Source organism: Mauremys reevesii, linkage group 3 (genome assembly GCF_016161935.1).
Source record: "Mauremys reevesii isolate NIE-2019 linkage group 3, ASM1616193v1, whole genome shotgun sequence".
Lineage (NCBI taxonomy): Eukaryota > Metazoa > Chordata > Testudines > Geoemydidae > Mauremys > Mauremys reevesii.
In genome coordinates this window covers 4,269,849-4,293,118 of record NC_052625.1, presented here as the reverse complement: position 1 = coordinate 4,293,118, position 23,270 = coordinate 4,269,849, and the positions used below count along the sequence as shown (strand labels likewise).

The 23,270-nt window shown below is 49.3% G+C and overlaps 1 protein-coding gene and 1 long non-coding RNA gene across 3 annotated transcripts; both read right to left on the bottom strand.

Annotated features, from left to right (window-relative positions):
• Positions 1–439: 439 nt before the first annotated feature.
• On the bottom strand, positions 440–15,089 carry LOC120401719. The gene is made up of 3 exons (XR_005596676.1): positions 14,955–15,089; positions 3,317–3,615; positions 440–2,684 (listed from the first exon to the last, which is right to left on the bottom strand). It is a non-coding gene; the product is annotated as an uncharacterized LOC120401719 (long non-coding RNA).
• Positions 15,090–17,996: 2,907 nt separating this feature from the next.
• FOXA2 (forkhead box A2) lies at positions 17,997–21,979 on the bottom strand. Of its 2 annotated transcripts, XM_039531254.1 has the most exons (3): positions 21,870–21,979; positions 20,947–21,016; positions 17,997–20,067 (listed from the first exon to the last, which is right to left on the bottom strand). In XM_039531254.1, the coding sequence occupies exons 2-3, from the start codon at positions 21,013–21,015 to the stop codon at positions 18,841–18,843; spliced, it is 1,296 nt and encodes a 431-aa protein (XP_039387188.1). In that variant the 5' UTR covers position 21,016; positions 21,870–21,979; the 3' UTR covers positions 17,997–18,840. The 2 variants fall into 2 exon arrangements, with proteins under 2 accessions (XP_039387188.1, XP_039387187.1); XM_039531253.1 differs by lacking the exon at positions 21,870–21,979 and having other exon boundaries at positions 20,947–21,065.
• Positions 21,980–23,270: the final 1,291 nt, after the last annotated feature.

Below are 23,270 nucleotides of genomic sequence, written 5' to 3'. Positions count from 1 at the left end.
CAAAACATCAGTTGAGCATCTGGCTCAATGGTCCTCATTCACACCTGTATCAGTGCAGTTTTACCCTGGTGAACCTTCGTTGAAATCGATGAACTTCCACCAGTGTTAACCTGGAGTAACTCAGTGGTGACTCAGATGCTCTGTGTTTTACCCCATGCCAGACACTTACTGCAGGTGGGACTACACCAATTTACACCCGCTGAGGATGTCCCAGAGCAATGCATTAGTTCACATTTAAACTTGCGGCTATAAACAGATATAATTAGTCTATGTGTCATTCAAAGACATATAAACAGAACTTCAAGGTATTAAAACAAGTCACCATAACAAATACAGACACCAAGAGGCAAACCGAGATGGTCTTTGGGAATTTAATAAGAAATACATACAGCAGCAATAACATCAGTTAGTTACATATTTGCTACAATGCTTATACCTACCATAGACTTCTTCTGGGATTATTAAAATAAGAAATATGAAGATTAAAACATACCAATTAATTAATCATTATCCTAAATTGCAATGGGTTTACTCTAACCTTGTTTCATATTTATGTCCTCAGTCTGAAACGGGAATCACAGCCAAAACATCACATTTATTCTGATTCACTCTATGTAACACACATTTACTCAGCTTTCTTCTTTCCTTCCAGGTGAAGTGAGAGAAATCATTTTTGTTCTGATAATCTTTACATTTAAAAAAATGTCTAGAAAGGAAGTCCATCTCTGTGGAGTACAGTGAACTGCTTTGTTTCACATATTGGGCCTGAGTCTCATTTACACTAAGTTCCACTTCCACCACTCTGGCAATGTAAATGTGCCTTAAAGCAAAGGCTGCGGGAAGGGATAATGTGTGCACTCTTCAGTAAGGCCATTCCACACTCCCATAGAGGTGTAAAGATATCTTAGTGTCAGCAAGAACTTACATCCTGCATGCAGTAAAAATTTATATGAGATTCCATTTTGTATTTAGTAAATTTTCTGGATTGTTAACAGCTTTAGTACAGAAAAATCACCTTTTATATCAGTGTAGGCATATTTCTGTAATAGCTACAAATGCCGTCCTTTCTAGCAGTTTGCAGTAGCATGCCTGGATTAAAATGCTGTGCAAACGCATTATACAATTAGAGATTGTCGCTGCATGTAGTGATCATGTCAAATGTATTTCAAATGCATTTATGAACAGAATCTTAAAGTTTAGAAATGCATTTCATTTCCCAGGGAGACACCCAAAATATTGCTGCATGAACCCAAGAACACAAAGAGACCCATTAAGTACATAAAACACCCTATGTCACGTCAGTTGTCAATTAAATGAACAGTCTGGGCTGAAATTAGTCTGACTGTAATAAAAAAAGCATTTAGGAGATTAATGTCTGCAGTACAGAAGAGAGCAGAGATATTAAAAGGAAACATATGCGCACTAAAAACAGTTACTTAATTCAAGTTCCTACTGTTCATGTTGAAATCACACAAAGGATATTAATAAGACTGTCACTTTTCCTAGGTAGCCCTTCCTTTCAGTGATGAAAGCAGGAGGCATTTCTACAAACACAAGCTGTTTCTTTTCTTTTCCTAGGCTGAGATACTGGATGATGGGGCAATAAACACATTCATATCTTTGCTGCTGACCACTCATTACTTTTTAGACTGATAAGCCTCTATTTTCAACTAATGTAAGGGCTGGGAATGGCCATGGTGAAGATATGTCAATACAAGGCTTCCTGGAAACACTGAAGTTGATTCAAACAGCAAACATGGAAGTAGTAGTTCTATAAAGTGATACTTTTTTCCCCCCACCAAGTAGGACAAACAGTGATAAAATTCACTAGGGCAGAAAAAAACTTAGCAGTATCAGGGACACGATCCTTTCTACCATGGGAGTTTTGCTATTGCCCTGGGTGTGGCAGGGTCGGGCCCTCGGTGGCAGAATGATTCAACAATGCTGCATTTCCAAGACCTCTTACTCGTTCCTTTCAAATGAACCCCAGTGGAGGTGTTGAATGGCAAATGTAATGATCCTCCAGCTGCACTGAGGGAAGCGTTCTATAATCCCAGGTTGTGTCACATGCTGTCTGGACACACTTGTATGGAATAGTTAGAACTGGGCTCATCTACAGTTTCCTCCTTTGTTCTCTCTCTTCCTTTCCCCTCTCAGGGTTTGCAGCTTTGGGTTGGTGGGTAGCCCTGTGCCCAGTCTTGCAGCCTGGTGCTGGATCTACTAGTGCTATGTATCAATGGCAGCTAGGGCCTATTCTCAAGTGGAAACCTCGTTGGGTTCTAGCCTGATGCACGCCTGGGGCTCCCAGAACAGTGTCCTTTGGGGCCTTTCTGGTGCAAATGGCAACACCAAGCAGCCCCGCTCCGCAGGAGTAAGTGTAAGGGTTACAGTGCAGCTCTGGCTAGGCTGACAGGAAAATTAAATTAAACCAGGCTCTCGCTCATTGTCCCTGGCTAACAGGCTGGGGGGAATGGCGGCTGCCCAGGGGATAAGGAGAGAAATCCCAGAGAATGTGGGAATTGAGTGAAAACGGTTCCCTGGTCAGTTCCCTGCTGGTCCCTTTACAATTCCAGATCCTCGCTCTGCTGTGAGAAGAATAGGCCATGGGGGGGGGGGGCACAGCTCCCAAAACTCAGCCCCTGAGCTGTCTCCTCTCCACTTTGCTGGGAAGGTCCCAAGGATTCCTAGGAGCAAAAACATGTTAGGTGGATTCTCTGAATGACAACAGCCATAGATATAGGGAGACTCCCACCTGGCTGGGGGGTTTGTGCGGGGGTTGGGGTGGTTTGGGTTTGTTTTTTGGTTGGTTTGTTTTTGGGGGGGGTTGGTTTCGTTTGGGGGGTTTGGTTGGTTTATTTGGGGTTTTTTTGTTTTTTGTTTGTTGGTTCATTTGTTTGTTTTGCGCTTTTCCTTGACAAAGCCTTGTGGCAGCGGAAGGTCTGTTGTGAGAAGAAAGGGCTTCTTTTGGCAGGTGGCAATTACCATTAAGCTTTGGAGTGAAAACCAGACTGTCCCGAGCTCGGGAGGAGCAGGGTGCTTCTGGAAGGAGACACAGAGGAGAGGGGCTCAGCAAATATTTAAAACTTTTACCACGTGACAAAAGTTGGGGGTTGGGGGGGCTGGAATGGAATAGAGGATAGGGGAGGGAGCCGGGAAGGACCCGTTTTCTCCAGTTCTGAGAAATGAGGGCATTTTGTTAGTGCCGATTTCCCGAAGGGGGGGTACGCATTCAGGTGTGATCCGAATTAACCTAACGTCCTGATAGTGAAACAATAAATCCCACGTGCGCTTTCATCCCTTGGGATGCTCCGCTTACATTCACGGCGCTGTATTCCGAGTGCCGGCTGCGCTTTTAGCCGAGGCTTCATTACAAAACGGGGGCGCGTTTGCAGAGAAGCTCCCTTGTCTTCTCCCTCTCGACTTCGGCAGAATGGCTCGTGTCGGCTTTGATCACAATGGGAGGGGCCCGATCCTCCCCCCAGGGGGCGAGCCTGGAACCACCCACTCCCAGATCTTCGGAGTGCATCAAGGTGCTGGAATCGGGGGAATTCACACCAGTAACCGGTGTGACTGAGAGGAAAACCGACCCTTCCTTATCTTCAGCAGGAGGCTCGCCTGAAATACAATGGTGGAATAACCCCCCAAGTCAGGCGCTATTGTAGGGGGGAGTGGTGGGAAAGAGAGAAAGACAGACCTGTTTAGTCTGTGGCGAAGTAGTGCTGGAGACATTGTGCTATCTGGCTAGATCCTGCGGCGAAGGGTATTAAATAGTTCTGTATTAATAAAACGAATGCTCCCATTGCTTTGCTAGATACTATTTCAAAGCTGGGCATTTCCTAATCCTTGCCAGATTCGTGTTTTAGGATGCACCCATTGGTTCCCTGCCGTCTTCCCTACGATTTTATTTTGCCATCCAAATTTGACTAGCAAAGTTTTTTCCCAAAAAAAAAAACCCCATTGCTCTGGTAACCCCTGTCCTGTGGATTGTTGTCCAATGACCGGCAATGGGGACAATCCATGGTTGTCCTCCTTACCCAGCCTCTACCATTGCAGTCAGAGGACTAAATGGGGGAATTCCCCCCGCGAATTGGGCGTGCGGCAGGATCTGCGGAGGATCTGCCGCAACAAACTTTTGTGTGCGGCGAAAGACAACATAAAACATAAGAAAGGCCCATCTAGCCCAGTATCTGTCTACCGACCGTGGCCAATACCAAGTGCCCCAGAGGGAGTGAACCTAACAGGCAATGATCAAGTGATCTCACTCCTGCCATCCAACGTGCTTGTAACATTTTGTGTGCACGGAACAGACTAAACCTGCCAGCTGTTTTGGAGGCAGGGGGTGGGTTTGCTGCGCTGTGCTGTCAGGATAGCTTTCCCGAGCCAGACCAGAGGGACATGCGGGGGGTAACTCTACCCGGGGAAAGCTCCCCCCTGCTGTTGGGGGCGGGGGGGTTAAGTGTTACTGGCCACCCATGACAATCGCTGAGCGTGCTGGCCTTTTCTGGCTAACTTTGGTCATTTTCGCAGGCTCGCCAGTTCTCCAAAGTGCCTGTTGACATGAGGGTGAGATCCTCTGTCATGGGGGAACAAAAAATTCGTCTGGGAAAATAGCGATTTAAAATAGGCTGGGTCCCCGATCTCCTTTCCATTTCTCTCTGGGCGCCAATCCCCGGTCAGCTGGTGCTTGTAAATCGGGGACACGCTGCTTGTGTTTTAATGCGATTTGCATTTTCTAAAAACTTTTCGAACATTCAATTTCATGCTCGGCTACACCGGTAAATACAGTGCCACGTCAGCCGCCTTCCGCCCGGCTGTAATGAACAAGCAGAGAGATGCTTATTTAAAATCACGCTTCCAGCGAAAGGCATTACCCGGGTGCTATCAGCAGCCTCCACCTGAAATAGTTTTGCAAGACGGAGCGTATCTGAATTGCATTCTCCTCCGCTCGTGCACGGCGGGACACTTATGCGCCGAGCTTTGTATGGGGCTTCCTAATGAGATTTTGATCACTTTTGTTTTAACCGTTACTTTGCCGATCGCTGGGGTTGGAGTTGCGCTAAACGCGCACAAACACAGCCACACGCACCCCAAGTACAACTGAGCAAGGGGCAAACTCTGCAAGGGTCTGACTGCCCCCAGATCGCATCCAGTCCAGGGCTACTGACTCAGGCGGTGAATTGAGGGACTCGAGCCTCACCCCGTTGAAGTCAATGGTGAAGCGCCCCTGGACTTCAGTGGGCAGGATCAGTCCCTACATTAGTAATGTCCCGTATCCTGTAACAGGATCTGCTGGAACAATGGAGCTAGCGGGTCCCAGTGCAGGATTCGGGGAGGGGGAATCCTTTCCTTCCACACCGACCCCCTGTCTGTCAAGACACATTTAAAGTTCGGCTTAACAGAAATGGACTTGATAACAGGTGTGTGTGTGTGTGTATGTGTGTGTGTGTCAGAACTATACAAAACACGCACGTGTATTGGGATAGCTATGCGCACCGATTAGTTTCTTTCTGCGTGTATATAGCCGGAGATGCGGGTCTGCTTAAATGTTTTGCTCTCTGTTTAATAGTCCTGGGTGGCAGTTTCCCGCAGTTAGGTTTGGGTTTTTTTTTTCCACGCCCAGCGCGGTACCTGACACACACAGGCCGCCTCAAAAGCATCTGTGCGCAAAGTCCCGCACAATGCGCGGCGCGGAGAATCCTTCGTCTGCCCCGATGTCACTGCCCGGAGAGGCGACGGACAGATCGTTCTCTCCGATTAACCCATAACCTGCTGGGCTCACGCCTGCTCTTCTCCTTGGTCAGTGGGACCCCCCAGGGGAGTAAAGACTGACGTTCGGTCTGGATGGGTTCCTGATTGGCGTCTGTGCCCGGCCGTTTGTGAACGAATCTCTCCTGAGCATTGTCCCCTTCCTAGTCCTGGCTGGCTGGTGCGCTCCGCAGGGCTAGGTCCGGAGTGCTGCGGGGTGAAACCCTATTTCGAATTGCTTTTCTGTCCCGAGGCTCGGCGAACCTGGGAGCTGCGCTACCAGGGTCTTTAAAAGGGTTAAATGAAAGTGTGAAGGAGTCAGAAAAGACCGTTGAAACCAAAGCCAGGAGTTATGGCGTTTCTTGGTTCAGTTTTAGCTCCAGAAGCGGTGACAAGTGTGGCGAATAATGTGCTCCTGCTTTCCCCCTCCAAGTCTGGCCACAGACATTTATTGGAAGCAGGATCGGGCCCCGTATTTCCCAATAAAACTCCCCAGCAAACCCACCCCTTGCAAAGAGAATTTGTTGGATAGGGGGAAACAGTGCAACTGTCTTGGAAACTCATTCCCGTAAAAAGACAGTGTATCCAAAAGAAAAGTGAATCCCAACGCACACGTCGCCTATATTCTGCCACAGTTCCCTGCTTTTTGTGTTGCCTGAAATAACGAGTGAGGGATAAAAACTACTCCGTCCCAGCTGGCTTTATTAATCACTCGTCACTGATTATTGCTACTATCGATCATAAGGGAAATAATTGTGGCCGTCGCTGTGTATGCTTCACAAGAGAGAAGTGGGATGAGGAACTACGTTCTGATACGCTAGCAATGCCGTCATTTGATTCCTGGATAGAAAATCTACCCATCTAAGCTAGTCATACTAGAGTTTAATTCCCTTCTATATAAAACTAGACGGTGGCCCACATGTCCTCGCTTGGATTTAGCTACTTTCTTGTTTCCGCCGGTAAAAGTGTCGGTTTCTGTCCTGGGGGGAAGGTTTCCTCTTCCTCGGACGACGGTTTCTATGTTTGGCTCTCATTCCACTAGCGATGGGGCGGGGGGAGGGTTTTTGTTTTTTTTTTTAAGGCAAAGCTCCTGTCTGATTTCAGGATTGTCTCTCTCTTGCAAAAACCGAGGGCACCATTACGTCCTCCTCGCGGCTTCAATTCCTTCCGGGATTTTCCCCGTGTGCCCGTCTCTCCCCAAAGTGCAAAGCAGAAAATGTTGCCCGCAACTCTCATGCTAACGTCCCCGCTCCATTGCGGATCCTTGCAGTTACGCAGGGGTTGGGGACTTCAGATGAGGGGTCGTCAGTAAGGAATCACCGTCTACAAACAATCATCCCTGGGCAAAATGTCCATCGGAGGAGCGGCGCGTATTTACGCCTGGCCAGGAGCCGGCTCTCTGCGTTTGGGGGACAGCTGGTTAGTAGGGCGGAGAAGGACATCCAGGGAAAAGCATCCAGACCTCCTGAATTTAGCATCGCTCTGCAAAACAGCTGTAGGGACACCTGAGGGGGTCGTAAAAGCAAAAGCCACAGCAACCTCCGTCTCCTCCGCTGTTCACTTCTCTTTCCAAGAACCCGTTTGCGCCGGACCCCTCCCTTCTCCCTCATCGGATCCGCTACTTAATTCTTGGTCCCTTTTCAATGTATTTCAGCCAGCAAACGAGACACGGGTGCACGCCCGGAAAACCGGCGCAGGCTGAAAGTGAGAGAGGCCGCGATTCAATGGGACGGAGAGGGGGACAAGGGCAGGTTACTTTTCGTTGTTGACAAAGGAAGGGCGGAATCTAAACACCGCTGCAGACAATCAATGGACCCTTGTCTCGGGTTACGGAGCCGAGCTCTCTCAATGAGTCTGGCAGGCTGATAACTTTTATTAAAGCTTTTATTCTATGCAAATGTTTTAAAAAAAAACAGATCTTAGAAAAGTTTTTTTTTCCTTTACACAAAAACCAGGACAATGTCCCTCTTCTGTTCACCTGCCATTTCAACATTGTCCTTCCTCAGTACTTGCAGGTTAGGCACCTGAGATCAACTCCTTCCCAGGGCTTGATGGCGCAGGAGATAGAGAAGGATCTGGGGCACGATCAGCGGCTGTGGGGAGGCGCTTTGATTTGCCGGCCCTGGCCTAGAGCAGAAGAAAGGCCGGTGCGCGGTGTAAGTGACAGCGGCGCAGTTGTCATGAGCCGAGGAGAAGAGCCGGGCGCAGAGGTCATGGTACCCTGTGCCTATTTGCAGGACTGAGTATCGTTACAGGGCTGGGCGAGGAGCTGTTTGCCCCATAGCTGGTTCCCTTGCAGTGGCCAGGACTTCTGCAGGGCCGGCACAAAAGCTCTCCCTAGCGAGCCCTCTCCTGACACTTTCCGCCTCAGAAGCATTCGGCCCTGCTGAGGGTAGTGGGGGCAGCTTGGGGTGTCGGGGATACCCGCTCTGAGTTTGGGTTTCCGGGCCAGAAATGTAACGCGACCCCCCCGGGACAAACCCACAAGTCCAGAGGTGGCAGTCCGCGCTTGGGGGAGCTGGTGGGGAACACGCTGAACTCAAGGGCAGTCATGTCCTGATTGCCAAACCTCCAGAAACTAGTGGGAAGGGAAGTCCCTTGTTTAGCGCCCTGCCCTGATCCGAAGCGATCAATGGTGTAAATGGGGTCCCCTCTTCTCTGCTGCTCAGGCTGACGTCTTGAATGACACCGAGTCAACGTGTTGCTCTAATAATCTCTTCCTCTTGCAGGAACAGCAGCATCTAGCAATGGGAAGACCCCGGTTCGCTCGCCCTAGCTGCCTAAATAGCTCTCCTGGGCGCTTTAAGGTCCCGGGGAGTTTATGAGGCTGCAGGAGGAGGTTGAATAGACGCGGCCACCCGCGGGTTTGCGTTTGATTTTTGGAAGCCGGGGAGCTCCTAGGTATGACAGCCAGATCCACGCGCAAAGCCTCTCCTGGTTTGCAAAGCGATTAATGGCGCAGCCCTTATTTAGCAAGTCTTCCAGGTGAGGGTCACGCAGAGTTCAGTGGGAGACACCTCTCCCATCGCCTATTGAAGCAGCCTACAGTTTCCATCATTCCCTGCGCGCACGGATCGACCGAATTTTCAGATCTAAGACCCCCCCCTCCCCATACACTTCCAGTGCGCTCTCCATGCCCCGCCAGATGTTCCCCAGCTGCTGCGGTTGGATCCATTCCGCTGAGTGATTTTTTTCAGCTTGCCATCTACAACATTTTCAATTCCACACACACACAAAAAACCAACCCTGCAAATCAATCAGGGCTGCCCAGGGAGGGGGCAAGTGGGGCAATTTGCCCCGGGCCCCACAGGGGCCCCCACAAGACTATAGTATTCTATAGTATTTCAATTTTTTATAGATGGGGCCCCCAAAATTTCTTTGCCCCAGGCCCCCTTAATCCTCCGGGCAGCCCTGAAATCAATAAATAAAGGAGATGAGAGAGCTGGAAAATAAGAGCGGTTTATGAGGGGGGAGGTTGTTTGTTTGTTTTGTTTTTTAAGGCTAGTTTTGATGCCTTTCCAAAAAATAGCAGCGGGATAAATGGACTGTATCAATACAGGGTAAAAGAAAACCCTGATTATTCCACCCCCTAGAACTTCCAGCCCGAAGCAAATTCTGTCTTGTCCAAGCAGGTGTTATGCCTGGGATTTGGGGATAGTTAGCCACAGCATGAACAGCGGGAGCTTCTGTTTTGCGCGGTCCTCTTCTGTTTTGCATATAATGGACCGCCAAGGTAGAGTCACCTCTACAAAGTGGATCTAGACCTCGTGACAGCACCGCATAATTTCCAACCTATTGATTCAGGAACCAGGAGGCACAGGGATCAAAAGGAGCCCCCAGATTTTTGTCCCCGATGGCGGTGGGGAGGGGAAGAGTGTTTAAATATGCAGCAATGGAGGTATTTACAAATAAGGTAATTAGAGGGGACACGCCATTCGAACCTTCAGTAGCATCATCTGAATTCTTTAGGGCCTGATCCAGAGGCCACTGAAGAAAATGTTGAGAGTCCTGTGTTGTTCACTGGTCTTTGAGACCGGCGCTTTTCAGCCCTAGGTCTCAAAGCGCTCGGTGTAAGGATTGCTCGTCCTTCAACACATAAATACGGGATTCCGGATAAGGTGAGGAAGGACACTAGGAAATGCGGTGTGAACAAGAGAACATAACATGAAAACGAATTTACTCCGGTGTCCTATTCTTGCCAGCTCAAAAACTGAAGCGACCTGTTGAGTCATTAATTTTAAACACAGCCGAATACCCGCTGTGTTCACCCTTCTGGTTTCATATCACGCCATTTCCCAAAGCAACAGGGTTTTTCGGGTTGTTTTAATATAATTGCCGTTAGAAGCAGCAAGCCTGGTACCATCTCTTTTTTTCTACTTTCGCAGAAACCTGCACTGAGATCAAGGAAGATTTCGCCTTTAAAACTGACGGGAGCATGTCCTAGTGTAATGATTTTCAGTTTAATTTTTTTGTAGTCATTTGCCTGTGTAGCCTTTGAAGTGAGATTAATGCTTAACTCAGCAAAACTGCGATTGGAAAAACTCCTGTGTTATATGAATTTAGAAATGGTTTTAACTCAGATTTTGTATGTTTATTATCAAGGACGTTAGGTTTAAATCCCTGTATTTTAAAATGACGATTTAAAAAAAAACTTTTTTTTCCAGTGCCCGTAGATTCATTAATATTTTTAATGGATAAATCATCTGTAGCGAACGAAAGACAGAAACTCTGCGTGTAAAATGATAACTTCTTCTATAGTCTCCCTTCCCCATATTAATTGGAAGTTTATTTCCTGCGCTGTCTTGTGCTTTTACCGACATTCTAACGAAATTTCTTCTTCAAAAGGGACTCTCCTTATTTCCAGAACAAAATCAACCCGCGCAATGTTTTTTGTGCCTATTTCAACTCCCATCCTCCCAAATTGCAAAATGACTTGGAATCATAAAGTTCACACGTCCGATTCGAACGCAATCGGGTTCCATTTTTCTCCGGATGAATCGTTTTCCGCATGTTCCCCACAACAAACTAATTTCGGTTGCCTTGCCTGGAGTTCATGACTATTATCACGCCCCCGGGAAAGCAAAACGCCCCCAGTAGAAAAATAGCAATTAGGTACTCCTTTCCCAGCAACCATTTTTAGCTATACTGGCGAGGAATCTCTCAAGTGAACAGGGCAGCAGACTATCCATCACCACATGGCATGCTGTTTAATATTTACTTGTTTGAAGGTTAGACACTGCAGAGGTAGCAAACTCGGAGGCTTTGGTTTCCACTCTCCCCCCATACCTGGTTTTAGGCGGGTTACGGATCAATATACCATGGAGGAGAAGCGAGTTTCTCCCCACCGAAATATCGGATTAGGAATATTTCTAGAAGAAAGAGGATAATGTGAACTGACTTTAGCCTGCAATAGTCTAAAGCAGAATTACAGCTTGTAAAATAGTCTCCATCAGTCTCCCAGGAGACCGGCTCAGCTTCTACTTGGGTGTTCCACTCCTTGTTAGCCCGACAATAATTAGTCTCATTTTACCCCCAGGATTTTTTAAGATGATCAATAAATGCATGTTTTGCATAGAATTATAAAAGGCCTGGCGGGGTGGCTTCCCTGGCTGTTTAGAGGGCAACACACTTTGCAAAGTTTGACACACTAGGTACACAGCAGAGACCCAGGCAGTTCTCTGTAAAAGTTGGAAGTGTGACTTTCTTATCAAACTGCTGGATGTGTCATCTTCTTTGTGCTTTGATGTCTGGTGTCTTTTGAGACCATCCCTGCATGTCATTACCCGTCTCAAACAATTAAAGAGGTGGCTTTTTTTCCCCCCTTTGGACGGGAAATAAGAAAAAAAAAGTGCTGGACACAATTAGATGATTTTTGGCCTCAGATCTTAACTCTGAATAGTGAAACTCACTATTAAACTGGCTTTTCATTTCTTAAATAGACAAGTTAAATATCCGGAGCGCTTCGGATATTTGGGGCCTTAGATTTTCACTGTGGGGTGTGAAACTCGTGATTAAATTCATAAATAGACACGTTTAAATACATGGAGCCGTGATTGTAGCGAATTTTATCCTCTGGGATGACTTCGGCCGTGGAGAGCTAACCATGATCGCTAGAGAAAGTCCTTATTACACTTTAAACTGACTTTTCGTAGCAGGCGAATTTGAATACTTTGATTACTAGGCAACCCAGCTGCAATACAGCCAGCTCCTTTAGCCAGCGTTACAGCGCTCGATTGTTGCCTTTCATTAGATTAGAGAAATTGACTTTGCATCTTCAGACAAGTTTTAATGCAACCTGGGCCCTTTCGGCTGGATGAGCGGAACGGACTTTAGACTACACAAAAGCAATTAAGTTTGATTGGATGGACCCCGTACTTCCCCCCCCCCCCAAAAAAAATCACCCTGATCCTGGAGCATAACCAGTTCCAGGACTGGAAGGCTGGGTGGAACTAGCGGGTCAAACAGAGTCCCGCGTCTCTGGTGCTGCTTCATCCAGCGAGAATACAGTCTGGGGGAGGTGGGGGCAGGGGAAGGTTTCGGATTTTGTTCGCTGGAATATGCAAAGCAGAGGGCGGGGGGGGGGCAAGCCGTGTGATTGAACCGAGTTAAAGGGAAAAGGTTGCACTGGCCTGGGGTTGCCATGGCCCTGCAGACGCGTCAGCCTGAGATGTCCCCAGCTAAAGGCATTCGGGGCCTGCGCTGTGACATTTGAAACCCTGCTCCTCTTATTCTCTTCGTGTGAGAAGGGAGGGGGGTGTCGGGCGGGTGAAAAGTGCCTTCTCCCCTTTGATTGATCAGAGTGACCTGGCACATCGGCAATCCAGCTGGGGGGGTCCATTCTTTTTGCTAGAATAAATGAAAATGGGGTGAGGTGTCTTGTCAAGTCCTCTGTGAATTAGGTGCATCCGCGTGCGCCCCACTTTGGAGCTCTTGGTTGTGCTGGTGGAAACCTGTCTTAATTGGGGGGAGGGGCGCAATTAGTCCGTTCTTTCTCATCAGAAAAGGAGGCTGGGGCGGCTGCTTTCTTGGGGTGAGGGGGCTCTCACACGGACCCCACCAACTCAGGCTGCCGGGACTCCTTAGGGAGCAGCTGATGGCCGCCTAGAAACGCAGCCGGTGCTGAGCGCCGTACCCTAGCCGGTCTCTGCGTCCTTTTTCTGACGCGGCGCGAAGCGAGGATGTATTTATTTGTGTCGTATTAATAAAAAGAAAAAATCCGGGGGCCGAAGTGGGGGAGAGCATGGACACGATACAGATCAGGCGCGTAAATTGGCCATTTGGCAGATTAGATCTCTTTAAAACGCTAGCTTTCTTCCCAAAGTACCACTGCATTAAGGGACCGCCTAGCTGTGAACCAATATCACAAAGGCCATTCCCTATTTAATTCAGTCCTGGAGTGGGCTTGACTTGAGGTTAATTCCCCCCCCCCGACACACACACACATTCGCTCCCCCCCCTCCCGCACCCCATCAAAAGATCCCAAGTGCGGTACGTGGATAGACACTCGTTTAATGACAAGTAATTGAGGAATCCGAGGAGCAGCATTACGCGTGGAACCGGGAGGTTATTAATTATTTAAAAACCATTAGCCTCTCTGTGTGTCCTGCCCAGATCTCATCTCGTCCGGGAAATAGAACCTGTCACATCAGTCAGACGCGACTGGCCCCTTCGCCTCCCTTTTCACGTGGAATTTATTAATTGCCATCTCACGTGGGAGAGGGGGAGAGAAAAATCCCTGGCTGCCCCCACCGCCCCGGGGCCGTTTTCAGAACGGTATCACACTGGCCCCTTTGTATGGCCGATCTGTTGTGCAGAGGGCCCGAATACCCCGTGTCAGCCGCCTTCAGTGTCTCACCCAGCTTGCTTCGGCGCGAAATGAAATCCGTTTGCCAAAGTCAGATCAGATCGCGTCTGCAGAAACCGCTTGCAAACGCGCAGCTCCTGGAACCCGTTCGCAAGGGGATAAAGAGATCCCCGAGTCCTGCTTTTCTCTGCGCCTCGATTTTTAATAATAATCCTTCCTATTTCCTCTTGGGAGAGAAAAGACATTTACTAGCGACCTGGAAACCCTTTTCTGCATGCTCTGAGCACTCCGGCTCCTAGGCACAACCCAAACACGTTTTAAAGAGTGGCGCTTGCTAATGCTATCTTTAATGTGGTCACTTCTGGGTTTTGTGTTGGTTTTTTTGGAGGACTCCCCCCTCATACCAGTTAAAATCGATTTTTCTGGTATCTTCTGTCAGGGTAATTCAATGCATATGGATTTGTATATCCTAAGAATGAGAATCAATTAAACATTTTTAGAATCTCCTTTGCCTTTTCATATGTAGTGAACTCTATTACATATGCACGTATGCCTAACACGAATTCCTTTAAATTCACCGCCACGCATTGAAAGTGATCACCGAGCAAACTGAGGGCAGGTATAGGGTCTGTACAGGCATTTCTCGGCTATGCCTTGCCTGAAGTTTTCATAAACTGGCAGGCTTCAGGAATTGCTGTGGAAATGCATGCTCCGATTTTCTCCGTAAAGCTTTCATTCCGTAAACCTGTGTTTAGGATAACACACCCGCGTGTGTGTGTGCCGGGGGAAGGAGGATTCAACTAGCTCGGATGTGCATTAACACCAAAGAGCATGTTTTAGATCAATCAGCAGGAAAAAAGCGAAGTGAATCGATATGAAAACAATTCCATGTGCTATAAAACTCAATCGAATGCAACAGAGCCTCGCTTGCCTCGGAAGGAGCTGGCTATGGCCAGTTTGTTTTCCGGGAAAGAACTCGCAAACGAAACGCGAGCGAGACTCGTGGATTTTCAGCGGATTAGTCCCTGAGAAATCAGTTTCTTGCAATGAACTGTCCATAAACTGAGCCGTAGAAAGACCCTGCGTAGGGTCAGGTTTTCACTGCTTCCTCCTCTCTCGACCCCCAGGAGGGAGGGTTCCCTTTTAACTGAATTTAAAAAATTAAATTTAAATTTGTAATCAACCACTACTTAATAAAAAACAATCCTCCCGAGATCATTACGCGTGGGGTGTTCCCTGTTTCAACCTCCTCCGCTTTCATCCAAGAAATTACAGATGGCAAAAGCCCTATTCGATTCCCCAGGATCGCCCCCCTGTTTATCTCGCTGGGTTTAATTTGAGGGGGGGTGGAAATGGGGAATCTGGAGATTGGAATTTAAAAAAAAAAGTTCTGGAAATCACCTACCTGCTGCCCCCTGAGCTGCACATGGCGATGACAATCCAGCGTTAAGCAGCCTCGAGCAACTGCCACTACTAGTGGCATCGCTGCATTTATGGGAGCTCAAATTGTGCGGCTGTTGACTTTAGCACAAAGCAAAGATTTCACTGCCCGCTAGTTTAAAAATGAATATTTTACCAAGATATCGATCAGCTTTATAAAATTCAGTTAAGCACAATGGCTCAAAAGGGAAAAAAACGGAAAGGGACGCACTCTAATATCTGTGTAAATTTGCTGAAGTATGACGTGGTGTTGAAAGTTTACCCTCTTGGAATTTGGATCTAGATTTTTTTTTTTGGTTGTTTAGTGACTTTTGTTTATTCACCGCTCACGGTTACTTAAACCACCAGCCGCAGCAGCAAGAGCTTGATGTGGTGGAGAAATAAATATATCGAGGGGGGGAGGTTGTTTGTTGGTGTGTTTTTTTTTTTCCACCCTGGGTGTGTGCACGATCCATGGGGAAAGGGAGCGAAGCACATAAAGGATCTGCTTCTAAAGCAGGCATCCAAATGACATCCTTTTTATGTATGCGGCCAGGACTACATCTTATCTGTTGGGATCAGCGGAGTGAGAGACGCTAAGTAGGTTAAAACTACCATTGAACAATGGGCATGTGATACAGAACATAACAGGTTAGAGCATCGCAGTCTCGCGTCATTGTCCCCAAATCAGCCTCATTCCCTGCTGCTATTCTCCTTCCCTGCGGGAGCCTTTTATGTGATAATGAAACACATTTTATGCTTTGGTTCACAACGTGTGTGTCCTTGCAGCGGAGAGACGGGACAGATTTCTGGCTGGATCCTAGTTTGGTTTTGTTTTTGGAGGTTTCTTTCCACCCCCGCCCGCTCTCTCTTCCCCCGAACAATGGCGAATTTTAAGAAGGATTTGAATGTTATTTTGGGCAACAGATCTATTACTCCTTAAACGCGTGGGAAAACAACAAGTGCCTGGGAAACGGGGTGAATTTATTGCGTGAAAAAAACATTTCAGCATCGGGCTGTGTTTTAAGCAGGCAGGCAGAGGACTTGCTTTCAGGGCGAAATGTTTGCTGGATTCAAACCACCAGAAGCGGTTTTAAAAAATAGCACCTCATTCTCGGTTTATAAAATAAAACTTGTGGGTCATTTGATTCTACTCTCTGAAAAACAAGTGACCACCAGTGTGTATATTAGATATGATTTATTCCCTACACAATGGCATTTTTATACGGCCCTGTAGTGGTGCGTGTCTAGATACAGACGTAACAGTACTCACACAAACACTAATTATATTGTAATCAGATCCACAAATCTCTCATCTATTGATATGTAACAAATCAACAATTAGACGGAGTTTTTTCAGTGCAGCGTCGATTATTTTTCTTGTCATATTGGGTTAAACCCTCCATGTGTATATGGATATTTCTGGGTGTGAAAAATGCAAATCTACCCTAGTTGAACGTTATTTTTCCTCTAATAAGTAAAATCTGTGAAGAAACAGACGGTTGGCCAGGTAAACAACAGAAGTCTGGGGACATTTTTTTCCCGCAAAATAAGCCATACATGAAATCCACTGTATTTTCACAGGCGTCGTTACAGTGAATAGATTTTCACATGTTAACTTGTTTCACTATCTCCACTGGTTCGTTCAGGGATTAAGGATTTGAAATTATACACACATGCACTGCTCCTGTTAATTGTAGTGTGTGGGTATGTATCTAGCAAACTGTTTTCATCATGATCCATAAATATGAACATGTTCATTATTCCTGCCAGTTCTCTATATACACAATTAACAGGAGGAATGAAAACCTATTCAGATCTATGTAATGTATAAATAAAAACAGCTTTCCAGAGTTGAATATACATTACACCCTCTCCTTCGTTATCACCTCAGTAGATTCAGCCGTGGAATGTATGTTGGCGGCACATTCAGGGTCTTCCTCAGTTGTTGTGTGATAAAGGGAAAGTATCTTGTCCCAAAAAATTCGACCCCAATCCTGCAGGTATCGAAGTCACGGGTAAATATGTGTGATTTCGTGGGGGGGGGGAGCCCTGCGTTTATATTGATGGGTGTGAAAATAATTCGCCTTCTAGGGCGCACAGTCCCTCCCTTTTCGCCCCCAAAGTAGCCCCAGAGTAAACCGAGAGAGGGATTGTAACATGGCCTGTGCGTGGCCAGGCCTGGACAATGCTCAGGGTCACTCAGAACTTTGGGCTGCGGGGGCTCAGTCAAGGCGAAGAAGTTGATTGTATCTGGGTTAGGTACTAGTCCCCTCAACCGCATCTTGCCCAGCCTTTAGGCTCATCCACCTTCCTCCAGCCGCCCCTCTAGCTTCTCAGGGCCCTTGGTCCGCCGGGCGACTCGAGCAACTCAAGGACTTAAGGGAGCTCTCGGCTGCCCGTCGCTCAACTGATCCCTGTCAAGGTTTCTGCAAACTCCAAAGTTCATGACATGAAGGACAGTCTATGCAGCGTGTCACCTGGCGCCATAGAGACCGACCCAGTGTGTTTTACACGGCTCCTGCCTTTCAGACGGAATTCCGTGTCTTTGAACAGTCTGGATAACTAGCGGGGGTTGGGGGGGGGGAAGGGTTGTGTCAAGGGGAAATGAGGGAGGGTGGCTTTTAGTAATCAGCTGTAAATTCCTGATTTATAAGACTAACATGATCTATAATGGCTGGAAGGAGCCCAAGGTAAATGCGGGTTTATTAGTAATGACGCCTTGTTTCGTTTTCTTGCTTGCTTGTTTGAAGAGTGAAATCCAATATCAAATGTTCCTTTTGGTTAGAACTGGAGTGTCTACAGCTTGGGACAAATCCGGGGAACTCGTCAAACTTTTCAGCTACACGTGAAAAATATCTAAGATGCACTTATGTGTGTATTTTATATATATATCTTTTAATCGATGTGCATTATATCTATATATATTCTTTTCGTAGATGTATGTGTAGAGATATAGCTTATATTTTCATATGTGTATATATTCTATATCTTATATAACAAGTTATCTTACATTCTTTTTCCCACTATATATGATTGTATACTTATACAGAGAGAATAAATATACACAGAGCTACAGGACTATGTAGAAATATCTTTTTAAATTATTAAATAAATTGAGCCAATTTGTTTTCCATTTTCCCTGTCAGTGTTTTCCCCCCTCAAGTGGGAAAAAATTGGAAAATCCGAAGAAAAAGATTCAGGGGGAAAAAACGCCAATAACACTTTAATATATTTTTGTGAAAATCTGGCTGTTTGGGACCAGAGCTCACATTTATAAGCCATAAATAAAGCATACAGAAACGATAAATTAATCAGATCCAAGCAGTTTACTCTCCCAGTAACATCAAACGTTTGTATCAATTACAACAATCTATCCTGACTTTTTTTTCTTTTTGTGAATTTTTCTCTTTTTTTTTCTTTTGTAATTTTTTTTCCTCTCTCTTTTTACAACGTGACAAGACTTTTGGTCCCCGGTTTAAAAACTAGCATTGTTTCACACTGAATAAGTTGTTTCCCGTCACTTTCACACACACGCACAAAAAAAAATAGATATATTTATAACTCCCTGCAACAAAAAGATTACCCCACCCTCTGCTGCCCATGACATAAAATACCCCCTCCCCAACAAACCAACCAAATAAACCAAATACCCCCGCTTGAAATCGGGGCTTAAAGAGACCGGGGCAATTCCCGGGCCTGATCCCACAGCCCCTTGGACTTTGGAGCAGGCTGGCTGGGTGGAAATGTGTCCTTTGAGGATGGGGTTGGGAGCTCGGAACACAAACAGACACAACAGCCCGAGCCAAGGACCTGAGCAGCGCGGTCCAAGCTCCGGCCCCCCCGGGCCGGCTGGGCTCGGCAGGGGAGCTTCAGGAGGAGTTCATGATGGGCCGGGAATACACACCTTGGTAATAAGAGGTGTCGCCGGCCAGCGGGGAGGCTTCTAAGCCACTTTTGTTCGTGACGGGGCCCATGGCCAGGCTGCCGGGCATGGGGGAGCCGTACCCGGAGTAGTGCATCACCTGTTCGTAGGCCTTGAGGTCCATTTTGTGGTGGTGCGGGTGCGGGTGCGGGTGGTGGTGGGGGGGCGGCGGCTGCTCGGAGGAGGACATCAGGTTGTTGATGGAGAAGGGGTGGTTGAAGGCGTAGTGGTGCTCGGGCTTGAGGTGGGCCTCGTGGGCCAGGTGGTGGGGGGCGAGCAGGTGCTGGGCCGGCGAAGGGGCCTGCTGCGGGGGGGTCCCTTTGAGCTCGGCCAGGGCCCGCTTGTGCTCGCGGCAGGGCGAGGCGCCGGGGTGGGGGGACTCGGGCCCACCCGCCGAGCTGTCGGAGGAGCCTCCTTCCCCGGGCTGGGGCGGCTGCTGCTGCTGCTGCTGGGGGGGCTGCTTCTTCCCCCCGCCGCCGCCCCCTCCACCGCCGCCCCCTTCCTTGCTCTTCTCGCACTTGAAGCGCTTCTGGCGGCGCAGGTAGCAGCCGTTCTCGAACATGTTGCCCGAGTCCGGGTGCAGCGTCCAGAAGGAGCCCTTGCCCGGCTTGTCGGGGGAGCGCGGCACCTTGAGGAAGCAGTCGTTGAAGGAGAGCGAGTGGCGGATGGAGTTCTGCCAGCGCTGCTGGTTCTGCCGGTAGAAGGGGAACAGGTCCATGATCCACTGGTAGATCTCGCTCAGCGTCAGCATCTTGTTGGGCGACTGCTGGATGGCCATGGTGATGAGCGAGATGTAGGAGTAGGGCGGCTTGGCGTGCGTGTAGCTGCGCCGGTAGGTCTTGGGGTCCCGCGAGCGGCTGAGGTTGCCCTGCCCGTACATGGGGCTCATGGAGTTCATGTTGCTGTAGGGCACCAGGGCGTTCATGGAGCCGGCCTGGGCGCCCATGGGGCTCATGCTGGGGCTCAGGTGGGGGCCCATGCCGCTGCCCATGCCGGCCATGCCGCCCGGGCCGGGGGACATGCCGGCCAGGGACGGGCTCATGCCGCTGTTGCTGTAGGACATGCTCATGGAGCCGGCCCCGCTCATGGGGGCCGGGCCGCTGCTCATGGCCGACATGCCCATGTAGCTGTTCATGCCCAGGCCCGGGTTCATGCCGCCCACGGAGGAATAGCTCTGCAAGGAGAAGGGGGGGTTAACCTCGGCTGCCACGCAGTGCCCGCCACCCCTAGGCTGCTCTAGCAATGGGGCTGCTGGCCGGGCGGGGGGCGCCCCGCAAGCCGCCCCGCGGCGCCCGGGGTGTGTAGGACGCGGCTGCCGGGGCGAGCTGCTCTCTGCTGGGTCCGAAAAGGCAGCAGTCAGCTGGGGGGGGCGGCGGGGGCTGCTCCCACCCCAAAGCGCCGGGAAGGGGGAGCGCTCGCCCCCGGTTGGGAACGGGGGTTAGGGACTCGGTGTGGGGGGGCGCAGGAGTGTGTGTTAAATCGTGACGAAATGTGCCGGCCGCTCGACCCCCTGGATCAGCAAAACAACCCTGCGATCCGGGGAGCGGGGGCTGCACTGCAGACTACGTGGGGAGGGAATACACCGCGGGGCAGACGGCTGGCTCGGCCCCGGCCACACGAGCCCCACGCGCGGGGAGCCCCACCCGAGGCGGCGCAGGAGGACTCTCCGCAGCCCAGCGAGGCGCGTGTCCCTCTCCCACGCGTCTCAAAACCCAGCTCTCCAGCCCTAAACTTCTCCCCCTTCTGCCTTGCCCTCCCGCCCCCCTGTTTTCTTCAGCCACCCCCCCCCCTTCCCGACAGTCCCACGCCAAACACAACTTTGTTAGGCGAGCGCGGCGCAGGCAGGGCAGAGGATTCGGAGGCGCCGCAAGTCAATATTTGATCGCAAAGTTAATATTATCTCAAGGCTAACAACGGTGTCGTATCAACCCAGCGCCCTGTTTTCGCCGAAGGAGGGGAGAACGGGCGGCGGCTGGGGGACGGGAAGGGGGTGTGGGATGGGCAGGGAGGGGGGACAGAGACTCACACAAATAGAGGGAGAAGTTGTCCCTACCTCGGGTTCCGCATAGTAGCCGCTCCAGTCCGAGTGCTCGTGCCCTTCCATTTTCACGGCTCCCAGCATACTGGAAGCAGAGTGCATGGCCGTTTAAAATTTAACAGCCACAACAACCGACGACAAGAGAGAGAACAACCCAAAAAAAAAAAAAAACCCCAGCCCTCCCTCCCCTCTGCCTCACTCCCTCTGCCTGAGCCGGGCGGAGGGGGAGGGGGCAGGAGCGGCTGCTGCTGCTGGGGTGGGGTGGCTGCGTTTCCCCCCCTCTTGCTCCTGCTGCTGCTGCTTGGGTGGGTTTGTTTTTCTTTCTTTTTTTTTTCTCCCCCTGCAGCCAGAGTCGCCCGGCGGCGCTGGGAAAAGCAGGAGGCGGAGGACGAGCGCTCCCGTCACCCAGTGATATAGCGCCGGGCGCCCCCGCGAGCCTCCAATCCCCAGATCCTGGGCAGCCGATTTGAATAATCAGCTCACACCTAGGCGGGAGCCTCCTCGCCTTGGCCCCCCGCTTGCGCACACCTGCCCCGAGCTGCCCCGGAGGTGGGTGGCCCCGGGCAGAGCGAGCCAGAGAAGGAGCGAGGGGGGTAGCGGGACCCGGCTTTATTGGGAGCCGGGCTGGGGGGAGCGGGGTGCTGCCCTGTGGGCAGGGACTGCAGGACGGGTGTCTCTGCGCTTGTGACTGCGGCTGGGGAGGGAGCGGGGCCTCCCCCTGCCTGGCCGCCCAACGTTGGACTGCTCCCTCCCAGGGCTGCCCAGCGGGGCTGGGGGCCCTGGTTCGCCGCCCGCCGGGCACCGGGCTGGGTTCTCCACTCCGGATTGATTTACCCGGGGCTCTTTGCCGGCTGGAGCTCGCTGGCTGTCCACACGGCGAGCGGCTCGGAAGCCAATCTGCAAAGCCCTGTCCCGGTGAGCGCGAGCTGTTTACACACCTGTAACTCCCCCGGAGCTGTGCCTTGCCGGAGCGCCCTGGCTGCACGCGAGATCCAGAACAAAGTCACGGGAGAGGGGGGGGATTTTACGCAGCAGTTACCTCGGCCAAGCCATGCCCCGGGCTTTCTTCATTTTTTGGTAAGGTGCTAAATGACTTGGGATCACCCATTTGTCTGTGACAGAACAGACAGTTCCAAGGTTACCCAGCCACAGCCGAGGCGCCTACAACATTTCGTAACTAAAACAAACAGGGGGAAGGTGAGAGGAGCCAACAGCCCTACGCCAGGAAATCACTGATTTTCTACCACCGCCCCTGAGCAGCCCGTAACCCCATCACGTGCCAGTCAAACTGTGGCAGTAACAGCAAGGCCAGAATAATAATAGTAATAATTAATAATTAATAATAATAATAAAACCCTTAAGACATCAGGAAACCAGACAGAAAATCCCAAGACTTCGACCTCGAAACTATCTATACGCATGGCCAGCACACAACAGAATCCAAAGGAAAGGTGATGCTACGTAATCTGCTTTGTACAAATTCTGCCAATCGTTCTCGCTATGGCTGCTAAGTGTGTGTTCATTTCAAATCTAATGATAGAGGGCGGGATAGCTAGATAGAAATAAGCACCCATGATTTACAAAACCCACACAACGACCTTCTTGCTGTTCCCGCGTCGCTATCTGACCAAATGCTGAAACCTGTATTTATTCTAGAGGACACCTTAGCCGTTTGAGATATTAAACCAAGTCAAGTTTATTTAACAGTGTTGGTTCATCAAGGATTTAACGGGTTTTTCTCATGCAATAGAAAACAGCGATTCTGTGCAGTGGAATGAATCTTGACTATTTCGTTGCTAATACCCCGCAGACAGTTCCACTCCATCGGAATTCCGCAGTTCTCCTTGTAAAGAGAGAAAGTGACTCAAAATTCTGTCATAGGAAACGGAACTACGCCATTGCATCCGTTTTCTCATGTACAACTTTCCACATCCATCTATCTATCCATCCCCATCCACTCTCTCTCTCTCTCTCTCTCTCTCTCTATCTATCTATCTATCTATCTATCTATCTATCTATCTATCTATCCCCATCCACTCTCTCTCTCTCTCTATCTATCCCCATTAGGGTGACCAGACATCCTGATTTTATAGGGACAGTCCCGATATTTGGGGCTTTTTCTTATATAGGCACCTATTACCCCCCTCCCCTTGTCCTGATTTTTCACAATTTCTATCTGGTCACTCTAATCCCTATCTATCTATCTATCTATCTATCTATCTATCTATCTATCTATCTATCTATCACTTTCAAAATGAATGGGGCAGTGTGGCCCATTTTTTCCAGATAAGACGAACACTTCTAGCTCTAACAATGAAGGTTAGCACTAATATAAAATG

Bases quoted from the DNA above. Each gene is read 5' to 3' on its own strand.
- FOXA2 (XM_039531253.1), bottom strand. From the start codon at position 21,033: ATGCACTCTGCTTCCAGTATGCTGGGAGCCGTGAAAATGGAAGGGCAC. The intron at 20,068-20,946 runs GTAGGGACAACT...TTCTCCTTGCAG, and splicing joins GCTACTATGCGGAACCCGAG to AGCTATTCCTCCGTGGGCGG.